Genomic DNA, 15,182 nt, shown 5'->3' with positions numbered 1-15,182 from the left:
CAAAAAAGTGTGAGCACCCCTGCACTAGTGTGTTAGGTTGTTAGGAGGTTTACCCCGGAGGACATGGCATTTTAGAAAAAACATGTGCTAGGGCAAAAGAGAGAACATCTTGGATAAGCTTGCTGTGCAAAGAAACAGAGAGTGTGGCCAAGGCGTGGGGAATGCCTTTAAATGAGTTTAAAGTGGAAATGAGCAGGGAGGAGTCTCAAATGCTTTGCTGTTCATCCACAGTGGAAGAGCTTGCTCTCTACCACAAGGGCTTATCAATGATATCTCATTGGCTGTGAGGGCGCAAATATGAGTTTTGCGCCTGATTAGACACAAGCAGTTTGCATGGTCAGATGCCACCTCTGTGATGTCTAGAGAGGCTGGAGTTGATTCTCCAGGTACTCACATATGTTGAAAGAACAGAATGGGGAAACTACTAAAAATTTAACAGGAGAAGGCTGGGAGTCAGGGGTGGGGGGGTGGGGGAGAAACTGTATAGTCCAGCCATTTTCAACCATTGTGCCATCTGGAGGTGTGCCGCAGGTGTTTGGGGAAGGATCATGTGTTGGTAGGGCCACTGGGGGATGTGAGCCTCTGCTGTCAGTTTGGTACGCCTTGTCAATTGTCAAAAAATTGATAGTGTACAGAAGGGAAGAAGATAATTTGGAGGGGCCAATAGCCACATGGTTTCCCCATGCCAGTCTGCTGAGACAAGTTGCATTGTTCAGGCTGAGATAGCCAAGTAAAACTCTGGATCACTCACCAGGACTATCCAGGAGGGAGGGAAGGAGAGAGAGAGAGAGAGGACCAGCCAAGCACGTTCATGCTCAAATTATAACTTTGTATGATTTCCGTTTTATTCCAGTTTTATGGTGATTTCAGCTTTATAGTGGCTTTATCTCAGCCTTAACTCAGCTTTGTCTCAGCTGGATAAAGAGCAATGTACTTCACGAGCAGGTCAGCTTGGTTTCAGATAAGGAGAGAGGGGAGGAGGTTTGCAGGTGGTTTTATAGCTCAGTGTCTAGGCTTGATGGTGTCTAGGCTTGACGCTTCAGGGAAGATGAGGAGGAAGCAGGGGAAAGGGGATGCAGGGAAACTGAAGAAGGCAAACTACCTTCCAGGTCTGCTGGGAGTGATGTCTTTTGACTGTGGGGTGCTGTAATGCTCTCCAAGATGGAATTCACAATTGTGGTTCTAGCCAGTGTAGTGATTTCTGTTCTGAGGCAGCCTAGAGCTTTTTCAGGTTCCTTGATACAGGCACAAGGTGGTACAGCTGGAAGGGGGGGGGGATTCAGGATGGACACACATGGGAGAGGTGGCAATTATAGGGCAGGGAGGCTTGGAACAGTGAATTCTGATAGGTCAGAGCAAGTAAAAAGTGGGAGGACAAAGGGGAGGTTTTGAGTCATCATCCTTGGAGCCAATAGGAGCTTGTTTCTAGTTTCCTTTTGTCCCTCAAAGATTTGATTGTTTACAACCACTTCCTTGGGGTTGGTACAAGCCAATTTCCTTGAGATAACCGGATAACTGTGTGGGGTCTGAAGACTGTTTTGAGTCAGGACAAGTTAAGGAGTCAAAGTCTATATGGCTGAGGTCTATAGCCTCTCAAAGGGGAGCTTGATTGTTGCGCACTTTCTGCTGGCAAGGAAGCCACTGGATTAGTTTAAGTTTTGTTTTTTAAAATTATTTTTTTTTATTAACACACACAGACATACAAACATATAACATACATTTAAGAGTGCTAAATACCATATACCATTACTAATTAATCATACTATATCTCCTAATCTATTTACTCATCTATTTCTACCTCTTATTGATTTATCCATGTATTTATATAATATACAATAAATTCTCCCTAATGCCCTATACTATATTTTCTAAATATTCACTTTCTACCAAGCGTAAACTAACTTCAATTGCTCATTAATATTAAAACAAAGTAATCTAATTACCAAAATTATCACCTCAGCTATTTCAACTCCAATCTAATTCTCCAATCTAATTATGCTTTTTTTCTTTGACATAATAACCACATATAAAACAATTCTTCCACACGTTTACATTTCCAGCTATATTTTTTAATACATTCTAATTCATATTTATCAATTTCATATGTATTCTTTTTTTTTTTCTTCAAATAAATTTGGACCATTGTTATTAGCTGAATAAATCCTCTAATTTTCTTTAACCCTCAGATTATCCCTCAGGGTTCTTTTTCTTTCTTACTTTCCATTTTTTCTCCTGTAATATCTTTAATAATTTATCTCTATAACAGAATCTGATAAAGCCACACTTTCTTATATAAGGTGTGTTCATTCTTCCAGTTAACTGGGATATATTTTCTCCTTCTTGTTCCAACAAATTTTGTGATTTGTGCACTCCTGTTACTCTGTCCATCTTATCTTTCTTGATCTCCATCAGTGCCTCTTCTTCGTCCTGTTGATCATCCTGTTGATTTTTCTCCTTGTTCGCTTTTTCACTCCCTTGTTTTATCTTCTGCTTGTTTCTTCACATCTTTCAATTGTTCCTTATAGACATCTATCTGTTGGGGGAAAGCCTCCAGACTGGCTTGAATCTGCGAGAACCAATTCAGCTGTTGTTGCTCCATAACAAGCAATCTCTCTGTATTAATCAAGATTTTCTGTATCCACATTTCTGGAACAGAGTCCATTTTGCAATTTCTCTCTAGTCTACTAGATGTCCACAACATGTTATTCTCCTCACTTCCACCACATCATTACTACTCTGCCATCTGCATTCCTTACATACCTCTTGCAGATAACAGTCCAGTGCGGTTAACGGAGAGAAAAACAAAATGAAAAAAAACAGTCTCACTGTCTGTGGTGCAGAGAAAACAAAGCTCTTTCAAATCTAATGAGAATTATATTTATATCCAATTATGTCCAAGAATAATTCTAGATTTTAGTTCACATCCAAGTTATAGTTGTAATTATAATCCACCACCAATTTATTCCACGACAGAGAAAAATAGCACTTTCAACCTCCTTAAAAAGTCTCTCGTTAACGCCTCCAGTATATCCAGGGCTTTTAGCCAAATCAGTCAATCAGAGCTGGGGACAATATTAACACTTGCTTATCTTAAATTTCCAGCTTAAACTTTACACTTCACGCTTTTTTCCCCCCTCCATATGGCATCTCAGCACAGAGCCAGCAGCTTGATTGCAGATCACTGCACCTCCCCCAATACTGTCACAAACGGTTAGATTCCTCTGAGACTAAAGCCCCCACCTGCCCCCACCCAGGCCAGGCTTTCAGTTTCCCAGATACCTGCACCAATGAAGATCTTGTCTCTCCTAACAAAGATCTTCAGGTCCTCCTCAGACCTGCAGTATTTGGGGGAAAACAAACTGTCTCCCAGGAGCTCCTGGGGACATGTCTGTTTGTCCACTGTTGGCTCCTACTCTCTGGATTAGTTTAAGTTGATGGGAGATTCTGGAAATGGGAGGTCATTGTTCTTCTGTGGGCCTAAATGGCTCTTGTTTGGCAGGATGTCCACATGATTATGCCATGCCCTGCACTTTTGAATAATGCAATTATGTTTATCAGGCACTCTGGGTGTGATCTGGAAGATACAGCTACTTTGGGGAAATTAGCACACTGGCTCCTATTCAAGCTTTACTCAGAATAATGAAAAAGGGGAGTAATATTGGAAGCAAGAGAGAAAAAAGCACTTTGAATTTGGCTCACAGGACTGGCCTTGACCAAAGTTTCAGACATATGACGAGAGTTTCCCCAAGTGAGGTAAAAATAATACTCAGTGTCAACTCAGCCATAAAATTACCAACTTGCCTTTGGCAGTTACTGGGAACATAAGAACATAAGGAGAACCCTGCTAGATCAGGCCAGAGGCCCATCTAGTCTGGCTTCCTTTATCTCACAGTGGCCCACCAGAAGCCTCAAGAAGCACACATAACAACAAGGTACCTGTATCCTGGTGCTACTCCCTTGTATCTGGCCTTCTGAGATTGCCTACTACTAAAAGTGCTAAGCTGCACATACCTATCATGGCTTGTAACCTGGGATGGACTCTTCCTCCAGAAATTTGTCCAGTCCCCTTTTAAAGATGCCATCACTGAATCCTGCGGCAAGTTCCACAGACTAACTGCCCGCTAAGTAAAGAAATACTTTCTTTTGTCTGTTCTAATTCTCCCAGCACTCAATTTTAGCAGATGTTCCCTGGTTCTGGTGTTACATGAGAGGAAAAAGAGCATCTCTCTATCCACTTTATCCATCCCCTGCATAATTTTGTGTGTCTCAATCATGTCGCCCTTCAGGCGCCTTTTTTCTAGAATGATGAGCTCTAAATGCTGTAGCCTTTCCTCACAAGGGAGGTGCTCCAGCCCAGTAATCACTTTGGTTGCTCTTTTTTGCACCTTTTCCATTTCCACTATGTCCTTTTTGAGATGTGGCGATCTGTACTGGACACAGTATTCCAGGTGTGACCTTACCATTGATTTATACCAGGGGTGTCCAAAGTTTTTGGCAGGAGGGTCGCATTGTCTCTCTGACAATGTGTCTGGGGCCGGGGGGGGGGAAGAATTAGTTTACATTTCAAATTTGAACAAATTTATATAAGTTTACATAAATGAATATATTAAAGATGAACTTTTATGAATGAATGAAGGTCTTGCAATAGCTCAAGGCCTATAAAAGGCCTTGCACAAAGCAAGGCTGGCCTTTCCTTTGCTGCCGCTACTGCATTACAGACATGAAACAGCAAGCAGTGGAGGGAGCCCTCATCCCACAGCTCACATAAGAGGTCAAACAGTTGCCCTCACACTGAGAGCAGTTGCGTCGGGCCAATGTGTGCTCCAACAAATCTCCGGAGGGCCAGAGGCTCATTGGAGACTGGGGGCTCCCTGAGGGCCACACTGAGAGGCCTTGAGGGCTGCAAGTGGCTCCAGGGCTGGGGTTTGGGCACCCCTGATTTATACAATGGCATTACTAGTCATTTTATTCTCTAATGTCATTTTATTTTCTAATGATCCCAAGCATAGAATTGGCCTTCTTCACTGCACAGTGGGTTGACACTTTCATTGAGCTGTCCACCAGCACCCCAAGATCCCTCTCCTGATCCATCACAGACAGCCAACCCATTAGACTTCCACAGGCTAATTACACACTAAGAAATTTATCTAGCTCTCAGCCTCTGTTCATCTGAAATATGGGGAAAGCAATGCCACTACCTTACAGAGGTGTTTTTCAGGCTGTGGAAATTGTGTCAATGCAGTGTTTTAAACACCACAAAAGCTATACAAATATAAATTCTGCCAGGAATTCCTTAATAATGGGGGAAAAAATTGAGTGGCATTTTGTTTTTAAAATCTCTGCCCAAACAGATATTTTATAAGGTTTTATTTTCATCATTTTTACATGATGCTAGAAATGTATGTTCAGGCTTTTAGTATTTCCCTAACCAGGCAAATAGCAGCTTTGGAGAGCAGCAGTTTTCAAAAAGTGCAGGAGAAAAGAGTTAAAGAAAGCTTCTCCTAGTGCAGTGGTCCCAGTCTGAATCCTCCACGACTGCTTTTTGCAAAAATATAACAAGAAAATCCAATAATGGAGCTTCATCTAATCTAGTTTGGCTCTCAGATCGGCACTGTTTGCAGTCTGAGCATGGCTGGAGACTATGGTGTAAGCAATGTGGCGTAATTTCCAGACCACATTCACTGCAGGTAGTAAAAAATGCCATTTCAGCACTTTGGAACCCAAATACTCTTGTTTATGAGGCGCTTCAATTCAGTTGATGCTGGTCAGTGCATCTAGCAGGGACTGAGACAGTCTGCAACATTGATCAAATGATACACACAGTGTTTCTTGTTTGTTGTTTATCGTATGTTTTCTGTGTCCATTCTTCGTCCACATTCTCTCACGCACACGCATATACATTACTGACACACAACACACATACTACACCCGGCCCCTTTTGCATACCACTCCCACACACATCATTCACGCACTCTGTCTAACAGTTAACTACTGTTATGACAGTGCTGCCCCCTCACTTCTCTGCACCCTGCCCCATCTGCAGCCCCCTCTATCCCTTGGCTTTGAGCAGTTTTTCAATAGTTAGAATACTAATCAACATTCCACACCAGCTCAGCAGCTGAGCCAATGGCTAGAAAGAGAAACTCCTTTCAGTCCAATGAAGCCAGAGTCTTAACTCCTAACTGGGTTCAAGTGAGGCAGTCTGCATTTACAGGATTTGTGTTGCTGTTGTTGTTGTTGTTGTTTTGTGCATTTAACAGATTTGGGGCCCAATCCTATGGGCCTGCTGCACCGCTGGAACTTGTGTTCTGCATGCTTTATGGCAATTGGCAAAGATGGCACGCCATTCCGCTCAGCTGGACTGCCAGCACAAGTGGTGAGCAGCCAGGAACCAGCAGCATCTAAAGAAGGCTGCTGGCAGATTGGCCCAGGGAACTGGCTGGAGCAGGAGCTGGACTGAACAGGAAAAGAAAGGGGAGGGATGGAGTGCAGACCAGGGCAGGGAGGGGAGAATCAGAAGCAGCAGTGCTACCAATGTCCAATCCCCCCTCCCAACCTCAATCTGCCTTCCTGGATCCACTTGGACTTGCGCCAGCAAAATCGTTGACAAAGGTCTAGATAGACCCATCACTGTCTACTTAGCCCTGAGCAAGGGAACAAATGTTCCTTTGCCCACAGGAGACCTCTGGGACTGCCTTCTCCCCACAGGATGCAGTGTGCACTCCAGTGGCACAGCTGCATCGGGGGGGGGGGAGTTGGATAGGATGGGCAGCAGCAGTGCAACTCGGGACATTACCCCTTGGGTCCACCACCTCTGCACAATTATACCCTCCCCCCCAAAATAAAGCAGCTGCTTACCTTTCTACTCACATGATTTTTCAGTTGAAGAAGTACAGGACTTCTGGTTTGGTTTAAAATGACCACACAAATGAAGGAGCTCCTTTCGGACAGAAAGTTGAACCATGCAGGTTGTTTCCGTGGCAGGCTGGAGGGAAGGGATGGCGGCAGCAGATTCTTGGTGAAGAGCATGGCCCTTCTGCAGTCTGCTGCTGATGCAACCCACATCATCTCACCTAATGGATGGGCTGCCCCTGGATCTAGAAGCTAACTGGACAAAACAACATTTTTTTCTGCGCATGTCCATATATTCTGTGCTTTAATGTTATATTCCATTTAACTTGAAAGGCAAGGTAAACCATCTTTTAAATAAATCAGATAAATATGCTCATGCTAAAGTGCCCTAATGATGATTCCAAGCTGGCTTTCCCTTTGGAAACAGATGCAGTTGCCCTGTCTCAAGTCAGATGGATGGTCCATCTGGCCCAGCTTTGTCGACTTCTGTAGCATAGGCCTTCCCATCTCCAGAAATCTGTGATGAAAACATCCCATAGGCCAGCATGTTCATACCACAGCCGGTACCACTCCACTTCTAACCAGAGGTTGCCTTCTCCCTCCCTGCAATAGGTGAGCATTATCTTAACTCTGATGGTACCATACAATGAGATTGATACAGAATCCCCCTTGATGGAGATGTTTGCGACCCATGGATTCTACACTGCTAAATTCATTGTCGCCATTGGATCTGTCGCTGGGCTGACCGTGAGCTTGTTGGGCTCCCTCTTCCCCATGCCTCGTGTGATTTATGCTATGGCTGGTGATGGGCTTCTCTTCAGGTATGTTCATGTCCTTATTTCAGCATTTATATCTTGCCTTCTGGCTCTAACAAGGGTCCCCAAGATCACTTGCAAAATAAATAAAAATATAATCAACCCACAAATACACAAAAATCATGTTAAACTATTAAAAAAAAAAAAAAACAGTAACCAGAAATTCAAACCAAGCATCATGAAACTGGGCTACAATAAATGTTACTTGGGGGGCATGGGTCTTTTTAAAAAAAAAAAAACCAACAGCAGCAGTTAGGCTCTCTGTTGATCAGATCCAGATCAAAATGATGGCACTGGAGAAGGGGAAGGTTAGCCCTTTCATCCCAGCCTCTATATACAGATCACTAAACACATGGAGGGATAATCTGAATAGGACTATCATGGTTCTGTGCACAGCAGTGGTGTAGCTACTGTGCTCCCACCATAGCTACGCCATTAGTGCAGAGAGAGCTGATTTTTGGCAAAGGAGACCTGACTTCAAATTTCTGTTTCAGAGTAGAGAGAATGCATGAAGATGGGGAGTGCTCTTTGAGCTCCAAATTACTACTCACTCCCTCCTGCCAGAGGTGCCTGAGGCAACATGACATTTGTTGCCCTGCTGTACGTTTTGTTAGCAGCAACTGTTACCCTACACATCCCTGATCTTGGAAGCTAAGCAGAGTCAGGCCTGGTTAGTACTTGGATGGGAGACCACCTGGGAATACCGGATGCTGTAGGCTTATACCATAGTCTTTCAAGACTGAAGGTTGCCAACCATTGTACATTTTGTTCCATTTGGGAGGTGAAGGAATTGTGTGTTCTCCTCAAAGAATTTCTCTTGCAACTACTTCCCCCTCCCCTTAAGTGAATGGAGTTAGGGAAAGGGGCTACAGCTGGGGGAGGTAAAGAAACACACCTTTCCCTGTGTGGTCCCACAGTTGTAAGGTGGTGGGGCAATGGTGCCCCCACTTGAGGCACTGGTTGCACTGGTTTTTCAGAGCATTCCAGTGCAACGTTCCCTCTAAGCTACATGGCCATGCAGCTCTAAACCAAGCCCCACAGAGCTCAGCAGAACTCGGCAACATCAATGACATCACCACAATGGTGTCATACAGCAACAGTCATGCACCAGGGAGGGAAATTAGAGGGAAAACTGTGCCAGCGCCTTTTGAAATCTGACACCCCAGGCAACTGCCTATATTGTTTATTGGGTTGAATAACTCTATCAAACCATAATAGGGAGTGAGAGCACAATCCTAACTTGCGCTGGAAACAGGCAGGCCATCGGGCCTGCGCTGCATCCAGCGCTAGTTTGGGGCCAAAAGTGGCACAGCCCGAGGCAAGGGAAAATGGTTCCCCTTACCCCATGTCACACTGCAGTGGCCTCAATAGGTCTACTCGGATCTGTGCCACCTGGTGAGGTGGCGCAAATCCGAGCGACGTGGGGCTGCCCTGGGCCGCCCAGGAATGGGGTCAGAATCTGGCATAACTGTTACCTCTAATTCTTCCATGCTCTAGATTTTTATCTCATGTAAGTTCTTACACCGAGACTCCTGTCGTGGCTTGCACAGTCTCCGGATTCCTCGCAGCTCTACTCTCCCTGCTGGTCAGCCTGCGGGACCTGATCGAGATGATGTCCATCGGCACACTGCTTGCCTACACTTTGGTCTCCGTCTGTGTCCTGCTTCTCCGATACCAGCCAGAGAGCGACATCGATGGCTTCGTCAAATTCCTTTCTGAAGAACATACCAAGAAGAAGGAAGGTATTATAGCCGATTGCGAGAAGGAAGTTTGCTCTCCAGTGAGTGAAGGAGAAGAGTTTTCAGGCCCACCCACCAACACATGTGGAGCAAAGAACCTTCCATCCTTAGGAGACAATGAAATGCTTATTGGGAAATCGGACAAGTCCGCGTACAACGTTAACCATCCCAACTATGGCACAGTAGACATGACTTCAGGGATAGAGGCGGATGAGTCTGAAAACATCTACCTCATCAAGCTGAAAAAGCTGATAGGACCACGCTACTACACAATGAGGATCCACCTTGGACTCCCTGGGAAAATGGATCGACCCACTGCAGCCACTGGCCACACTGTCACCACTTGTGTGCTCTTGCTGTTTGTCTTGATGTTCATCTTCTGCTCCTTCATCATTTTTGGGGTGGATTACCTCTATGACCAAAGTTGGTGGGCAATTCTTCTGGTGGTTCTGATGGTCCTGCTGATTGTTGTGTTGGTGTTTGTCATCCTTCAACAGCCAGAAAATCCCAAAAAGCTGCCCTACATGGCTCCTTGCCTGCCTTTTGTTCCTGCCTTTGCCATGCTGGTGAACATCTATCTCATGCTCAAACTTTCACGGATCACATGGATCCGGTTTGCTGTCTGGTGTTTTGTGGGTAAGTCTGAAATAGCATGTCTGAAAATAGCATGTGTGTGATAGATCTACTGAAGAGAAGGGCTAGAGTTCTTTAGAGTGCTTAATTTGAATCAACCCTCATTTATCGACCAGCCTGTGAATCAACAGAAACCTCATCTTTGAATAAGCATCCCTGATTGGCATTTTAAAAACCCTGTGTTTTGCAGTGGGGCTTGTAAAATAGTAATTGATCCATTTCACAAGATAGTGGTTGTCCTTGGCCATCCTTGACAGGTTTTCCTAATGAAGAGGTAGACCTCCAAGTTCTTGAAATATTCTTTCAGGGACTCTTTGACTAAAAGCTTTTGGGGATACCTTTTTGTTTGTTGTTTCTCTGCTTGTCAAACATGTGCTTGAAAATAATAGGGGCTGTTTGTCCCACTGATGTCCCACCTCCCCACTGATCTCCTAGGCCAGGGGTCTCCAAACCCAGGGCTGGGGGCCAGATGCGGCCTGCGGCAAGCCTGTATCCGGCCCGTGGCCAACCTCTTGTCCCCTGAAAGCCTCTGGCCCACTCAACCGAACATGACCAGAATTGTGCTCTGATTGTGTCTGGAGGGTGTTCTGAGGGCCAGAGAAGTTGAATGAATGAGCCCATTCATTGATTTATTCATTTATCTAAGTTCCATCTCTAATTTATTTATTTAAATTTTATATAATTTTTCCGGCCCTCAAATCCATAGCAGATATTTGATGCGGCCCTCTGGCCAAAATGTTTGGAGACCCCGGTCCTAGGCCCTAGGATACAGCTTTGGAAATGAAGTGTGACTCTTAAAACTCTATTTTCAGGGATTGTACTGTGAGACTGACCAAGGGGAGTAGTGCCTAACAGGTAGTGCTCCTGCACTCCTTCCTGTTTCCCACTTTCCTTTTTCATTGGGTCAGCAGCTGAATTGAGGGAGATCTGGCAGATTTTATTTGCTGGTAGATTCTATCTACCACTTCAGGCTCCAGAGATCAAGCAGAGGGATATGTAGGAAAAGTCCCTGCCCAGGACAGCACGGAACTCCAAAGATTGTTATTAAAAATCAAAATCATACTAGCATCTGGGGGAGTAATAAGTTATGACAACCCACTGAATTACCCATGAACATGGACTAGGCAAGCAAGGAGTCAAAATGTAACTAGTTTGTTGAAAATCCAAAAGAGAATTAAACCAAATTGGGGTAGAGGGAAGGAAGGAGAAAAAATATAAGCAGGCTGATGGGCAATGTCTGAACTTGGCTGGATGGACACCAAGAAAACCCTTGACCAAATTAGGTACAGTAACTTGTAATGCCCAGCAGATGGAGCTGGGATGCTACTCAGAAAAAAGCAAATAAACCCCCTACCCCAGAGCCACAGGTAGGGTTTGGAATAGAGAAGGGCAAACAAGGCAAAATAAATAATTACCTGACACTTCTAGCTAGGATTAGAGTCCCTATCACTACCTACTTATATTGTCCAAGGAATCCTGGGTCCTGCATTTATTGGAGATTACTCCAATAATCTGCATTTTCTGCAAACCAAAATCTGATTTCACAGGAGACCTGGAAGACAACACACAGAGCACCCCTGTGCCGGGAATAACCTAGGTTTGATGATGTCATCAAATTACCTGATTGGAGAAGTGGAACTCACTGGTTCACTCCATCCCACCGTTTTAGCCAGACAGACAGCTCTGGCCACCCAATCACTGAAGTTTAGCTTCTCCAGACTGAGAAGAAGGATTTGAACACACACACAGAGGAGACATAGGCAAAAAAATACTGGAAAAACCTGGGTGCTCACTGAAGCAAGCTCTCTTACAAAGCAGAGAGCTTTTAAGAAAGACCTTTTTCAACAGCCTTAAGGCACAACTGACTTTAAGTCATTTCTGCGCAACATTGCATATACGCAATAGGCAGTGGCATAGCTCAGGAGTTGCAGTGGGTAGCAGTTGCACCAGACATCAAGCTTTAGGGGAGTAACAAGCTGAGCTTGACACTAGTGACCAAAATTGTGAAAACCTCGATATATATGAACAATACCATCATGTTATATATCATTGGAAAGATAATTTAATGCAGAATGCAGTGAAAAAAACTATATTGAAATATCTGTATTCTAACAAAAGTTATGACCACTTAACCAGAAAATGAAAACACAACTGCCTTATGGAACAAAAACATTTAGCAGAGGAAGAATAACCATCCCTCTTCACCTCAACACAGTGACTCGAACTGATCAGAGACACACTTTTTATTTACAGGTCCAGCCTTGTTATACACAGATTTTTTATACATGGGTTTGACTCAACATGAATGGCCATTGCAAATGAGAAGGAATGTGCTGATCCCTGGAGAAGGGGAAAAATGCATCCCTTTAAAATCATTTTAAAAAAACTGAACAGTCCTTTAACAATAGCCTCCTTAATGAAAGAGAGAGGGCAGCTGGCTAATAATCTATCAATCTCCAGGCGACCACTCCCTTCCCCCTGAGCATGTGAAAGAAAGGTGATCACTTTGCATTGGTGAAGGGAGGGGCTGAGTGAAGAACCTTTCTAAGCGCATGGAGCATGACTGATGGGATTGTCTTCTTAATGACTCTTACATCACAAAGGTCAGCTAGGCTGTTTTTAAATAACTAGAGCAAGGGAACTTTGTTTTTTAAACGGATTTGCTTTAGTGCGTTTTTTACCATCCAGGTGAGTTCTGGGAACGGAACCTATGCAAATAATGAGGCTCAACCTGTATTTTTGTTTTTGTGGGGGGGGGGCGGCTACAAATCTTCTTTGACTCTAGGTAGCAGATAGTTGCCTTAGCTATTCCACTGACGGGGGGAGGAAGCAGAACAAGTGGGTGACGAGCTGCAGGGGGTAGGAGGTGGGTTCCTCCCAATTTTTACTTTTTAAAAGCCCCGGTGTGACATAACTTCTGGTTGTGACATCACTTCCAGGGTAACATTTTGAGCTTGGCAATGGGCTACATGATCAATAGCTACACCACTGGCGACAGGGATCAAATATGTACACCTGTGGGCTGGGCGGAAATGGGTTAACCTGAGCCATTACCCAGCCTGCCAGAAACCTCTTCATGCGTCCTTTTATAGAGGTTTCTGTGTGGTTGGAACCAAGGAAGCACATGACCTTCACTGAGATTCAGAAGGGAGGATTGATTTGAGCATGTGACATGAATCACGGAGTTCCTTGGGCAGCCAGACATCTTGGGCCAGCTGTTTTCATAATCTACTAGTTTGAGTACCGGTTTGTATCTGAGACTGTAGTACTGCTGAAGCTAAGCAAGTATGGACTTGCTAGTATTCAGTCCCTTGTGTTTACTGGGTGTCCACAATAACAGTAAACTGTAGTAAAAGGCACTGTTGTGTAGTGGTTCAAGTGTCAGACCCAGATGGCGGGAACCTCTGCTACAAAGCTTACAGCGCAATCCTGTGCATGTTTACTCAGAAGTAAATCCCATTGTATTCAGTGGGGCATATTCCCAGGAAAGTCTGTATGGGAGGCCTAGTCTATTTGACAAAGCTGTTGTGAGGATAAAGAGGAAAGAAAGCCTTGTATGCTATTTTGAGCTGTTCAGAGGAAGGACAAGATAAAAAATAAACATTATCCCTAGGCATAATACATATTTTCCTCTTAATTTACATGTATTCCTGCTATGCCCTATTTTGATGCTCCCATCTTTCTTAGAATTTCGGGAGGGGGGGGCTGCAAATTTGCTATTGTATCCTTTTTCTTTCTTGTTATTTACTAATCAATGATATAAATGGTTTTGTTACTAAATCCTGTGTTGACAGTGTTTGAATGAAAACCTAAGAAAGAAAACAAAAATTTTCTGTAAATGTAGTTACAGCAGTGGCATAGCTAGAGGGGGTGCAAAGCACTAAGTTTTGCATGGAGCCTCACCACGGTGTGCAAGTGGCTCCTCCCTTTCAGTGCCATTCTGGGCTGCAAGAGCAAAATGGAGCAAAATGCAAGAGTTGCCTCTGTTCTGCTCTCACAGCCCAGAATGGCTCCAGGAGGGGCTGCATGCATGCCACAGTGAGGCTCCCTGCAAAACTTAGTGCTTTGCACCCCCTCTAGCTATGCCACTGAGTTACAGCACCCTAGATTAAAAAAATAAATAGATGTGTTTCTTGTTTTGTGCAGATAAAAAATCCAATAAACAAAACGTAATTTTCAGTAGAAGGAGGAACAGTACATTCAGGATGGCTTTAGAACAAGTTTACAATGTACATATGCTCGGTATGGTGAATTACAGATAATCAACTACTCCAGGCAGCATTTATAGACTCTATTTATAGGTTCATGTGGGTTTGAACTGTTGCATTTTAGATTATCTAGAATGCAACAGCAACTCATCCGACAGTAAGAGATATTTACCAGTCAAACTCTCTTGTCTCCCGCAGGGCTGCTGATTTATTTTGGCTACGGCATATGGAACAGCACGCTGGAGATCACCGCTCGGGAGGAGGCCCTGCACCAGAGCATGTACCAGCGCTACGACACGGATGTAGATCCCTTCTCGGTCGACGATGGATTTTCTTATGCCGAGGGTGACAACTACCAGGACTGGGATCCTGCCGATGACAAAGGTTTCTCGTACCAGCAGATGTCAGAAGCAAAAGAAAGCAGTCGGACAAGTAGCAAATCAAAATGCAAAGGCAAACACAAACAGAACTCGGACACGCTGATTTCAAATGACGAGTTAGACTACTCACCAGAGTAGGTGCAAGGAAACACAGCTGCTCCACAATTTGTCACTAAGCTAACCCTTGGGCTAGGATCTGAAGGCTTCTTTTGGCTGTCATCTCAAATCCTGTCCTTTCTATAAAGGTTCTGTTTCCAGAAATCATATCACTCCCTTGCCTGCATGCTCACTTTCTGCTGTTCAGGATGGTTCTGTCAAGGGCTTTTTCCTGAATCAACAGAATTGTCACATTAAAGAAAACAAATCAAAAAGTTCCTAAGGATGCGTCACAGCCCCACTTCACTGAATGTTGCCAGGAACTCACCCTTTAGATGGGCTCTAGATTGGTTGATAGAGTGATTCCAGGCCTAGAAACCCGTTGCACGAGGCACTTCCAGCTGCAGTGACTGTACAGTTTTCATGGCAAATACACCCAACAAAATGGGTGCCTGATAA

The 15,182-nt window shown here is 44.2% G+C and overlaps 1 protein-coding gene across 1 annotated transcript in view; it reads left to right on the top strand.

Annotated features, from left to right (window-relative positions):
• Nucleotides 1-14,765, top strand: part of SLC7A14 (solute carrier family 7 member 14) — a 40,705-nt gene extending 25,940 nt beyond the window's left edge. Inside the window, exons 5-7 of the mRNA XM_066620230.1 lie at nucleotides 7,465-7,673; nucleotides 9,165-10,042; nucleotides 14,446-14,765. Coding sequence (XP_066476327.1) covers nucleotides 7,465-7,673; nucleotides 9,165-10,042; nucleotides 14,446-14,765 — 1,407 coding nt within the window. The remainder of the gene's footprint in view (nucleotides 1-7,464; nucleotides 7,674-9,164; nucleotides 10,043-14,445) is intronic.
• The last annotated feature ends 417 nt before the right edge of the window (nucleotides 14,766-15,182 follow it).

The sequence above is a fragment of the Tiliqua scincoides genome, chromosome 3 (genome assembly GCF_035046505.1).
Source record: "Tiliqua scincoides isolate rTilSci1 chromosome 3, rTilSci1.hap2, whole genome shotgun sequence".
Lineage (NCBI taxonomy): Eukaryota > Metazoa > Chordata > Lepidosauria > Squamata > Scincidae > Tiliqua > Tiliqua scincoides.
The sequence above is the reverse complement of the archived record's forward strand: the minus strand, read 5'-3'. Positions and strand labels throughout refer to the sequence as shown.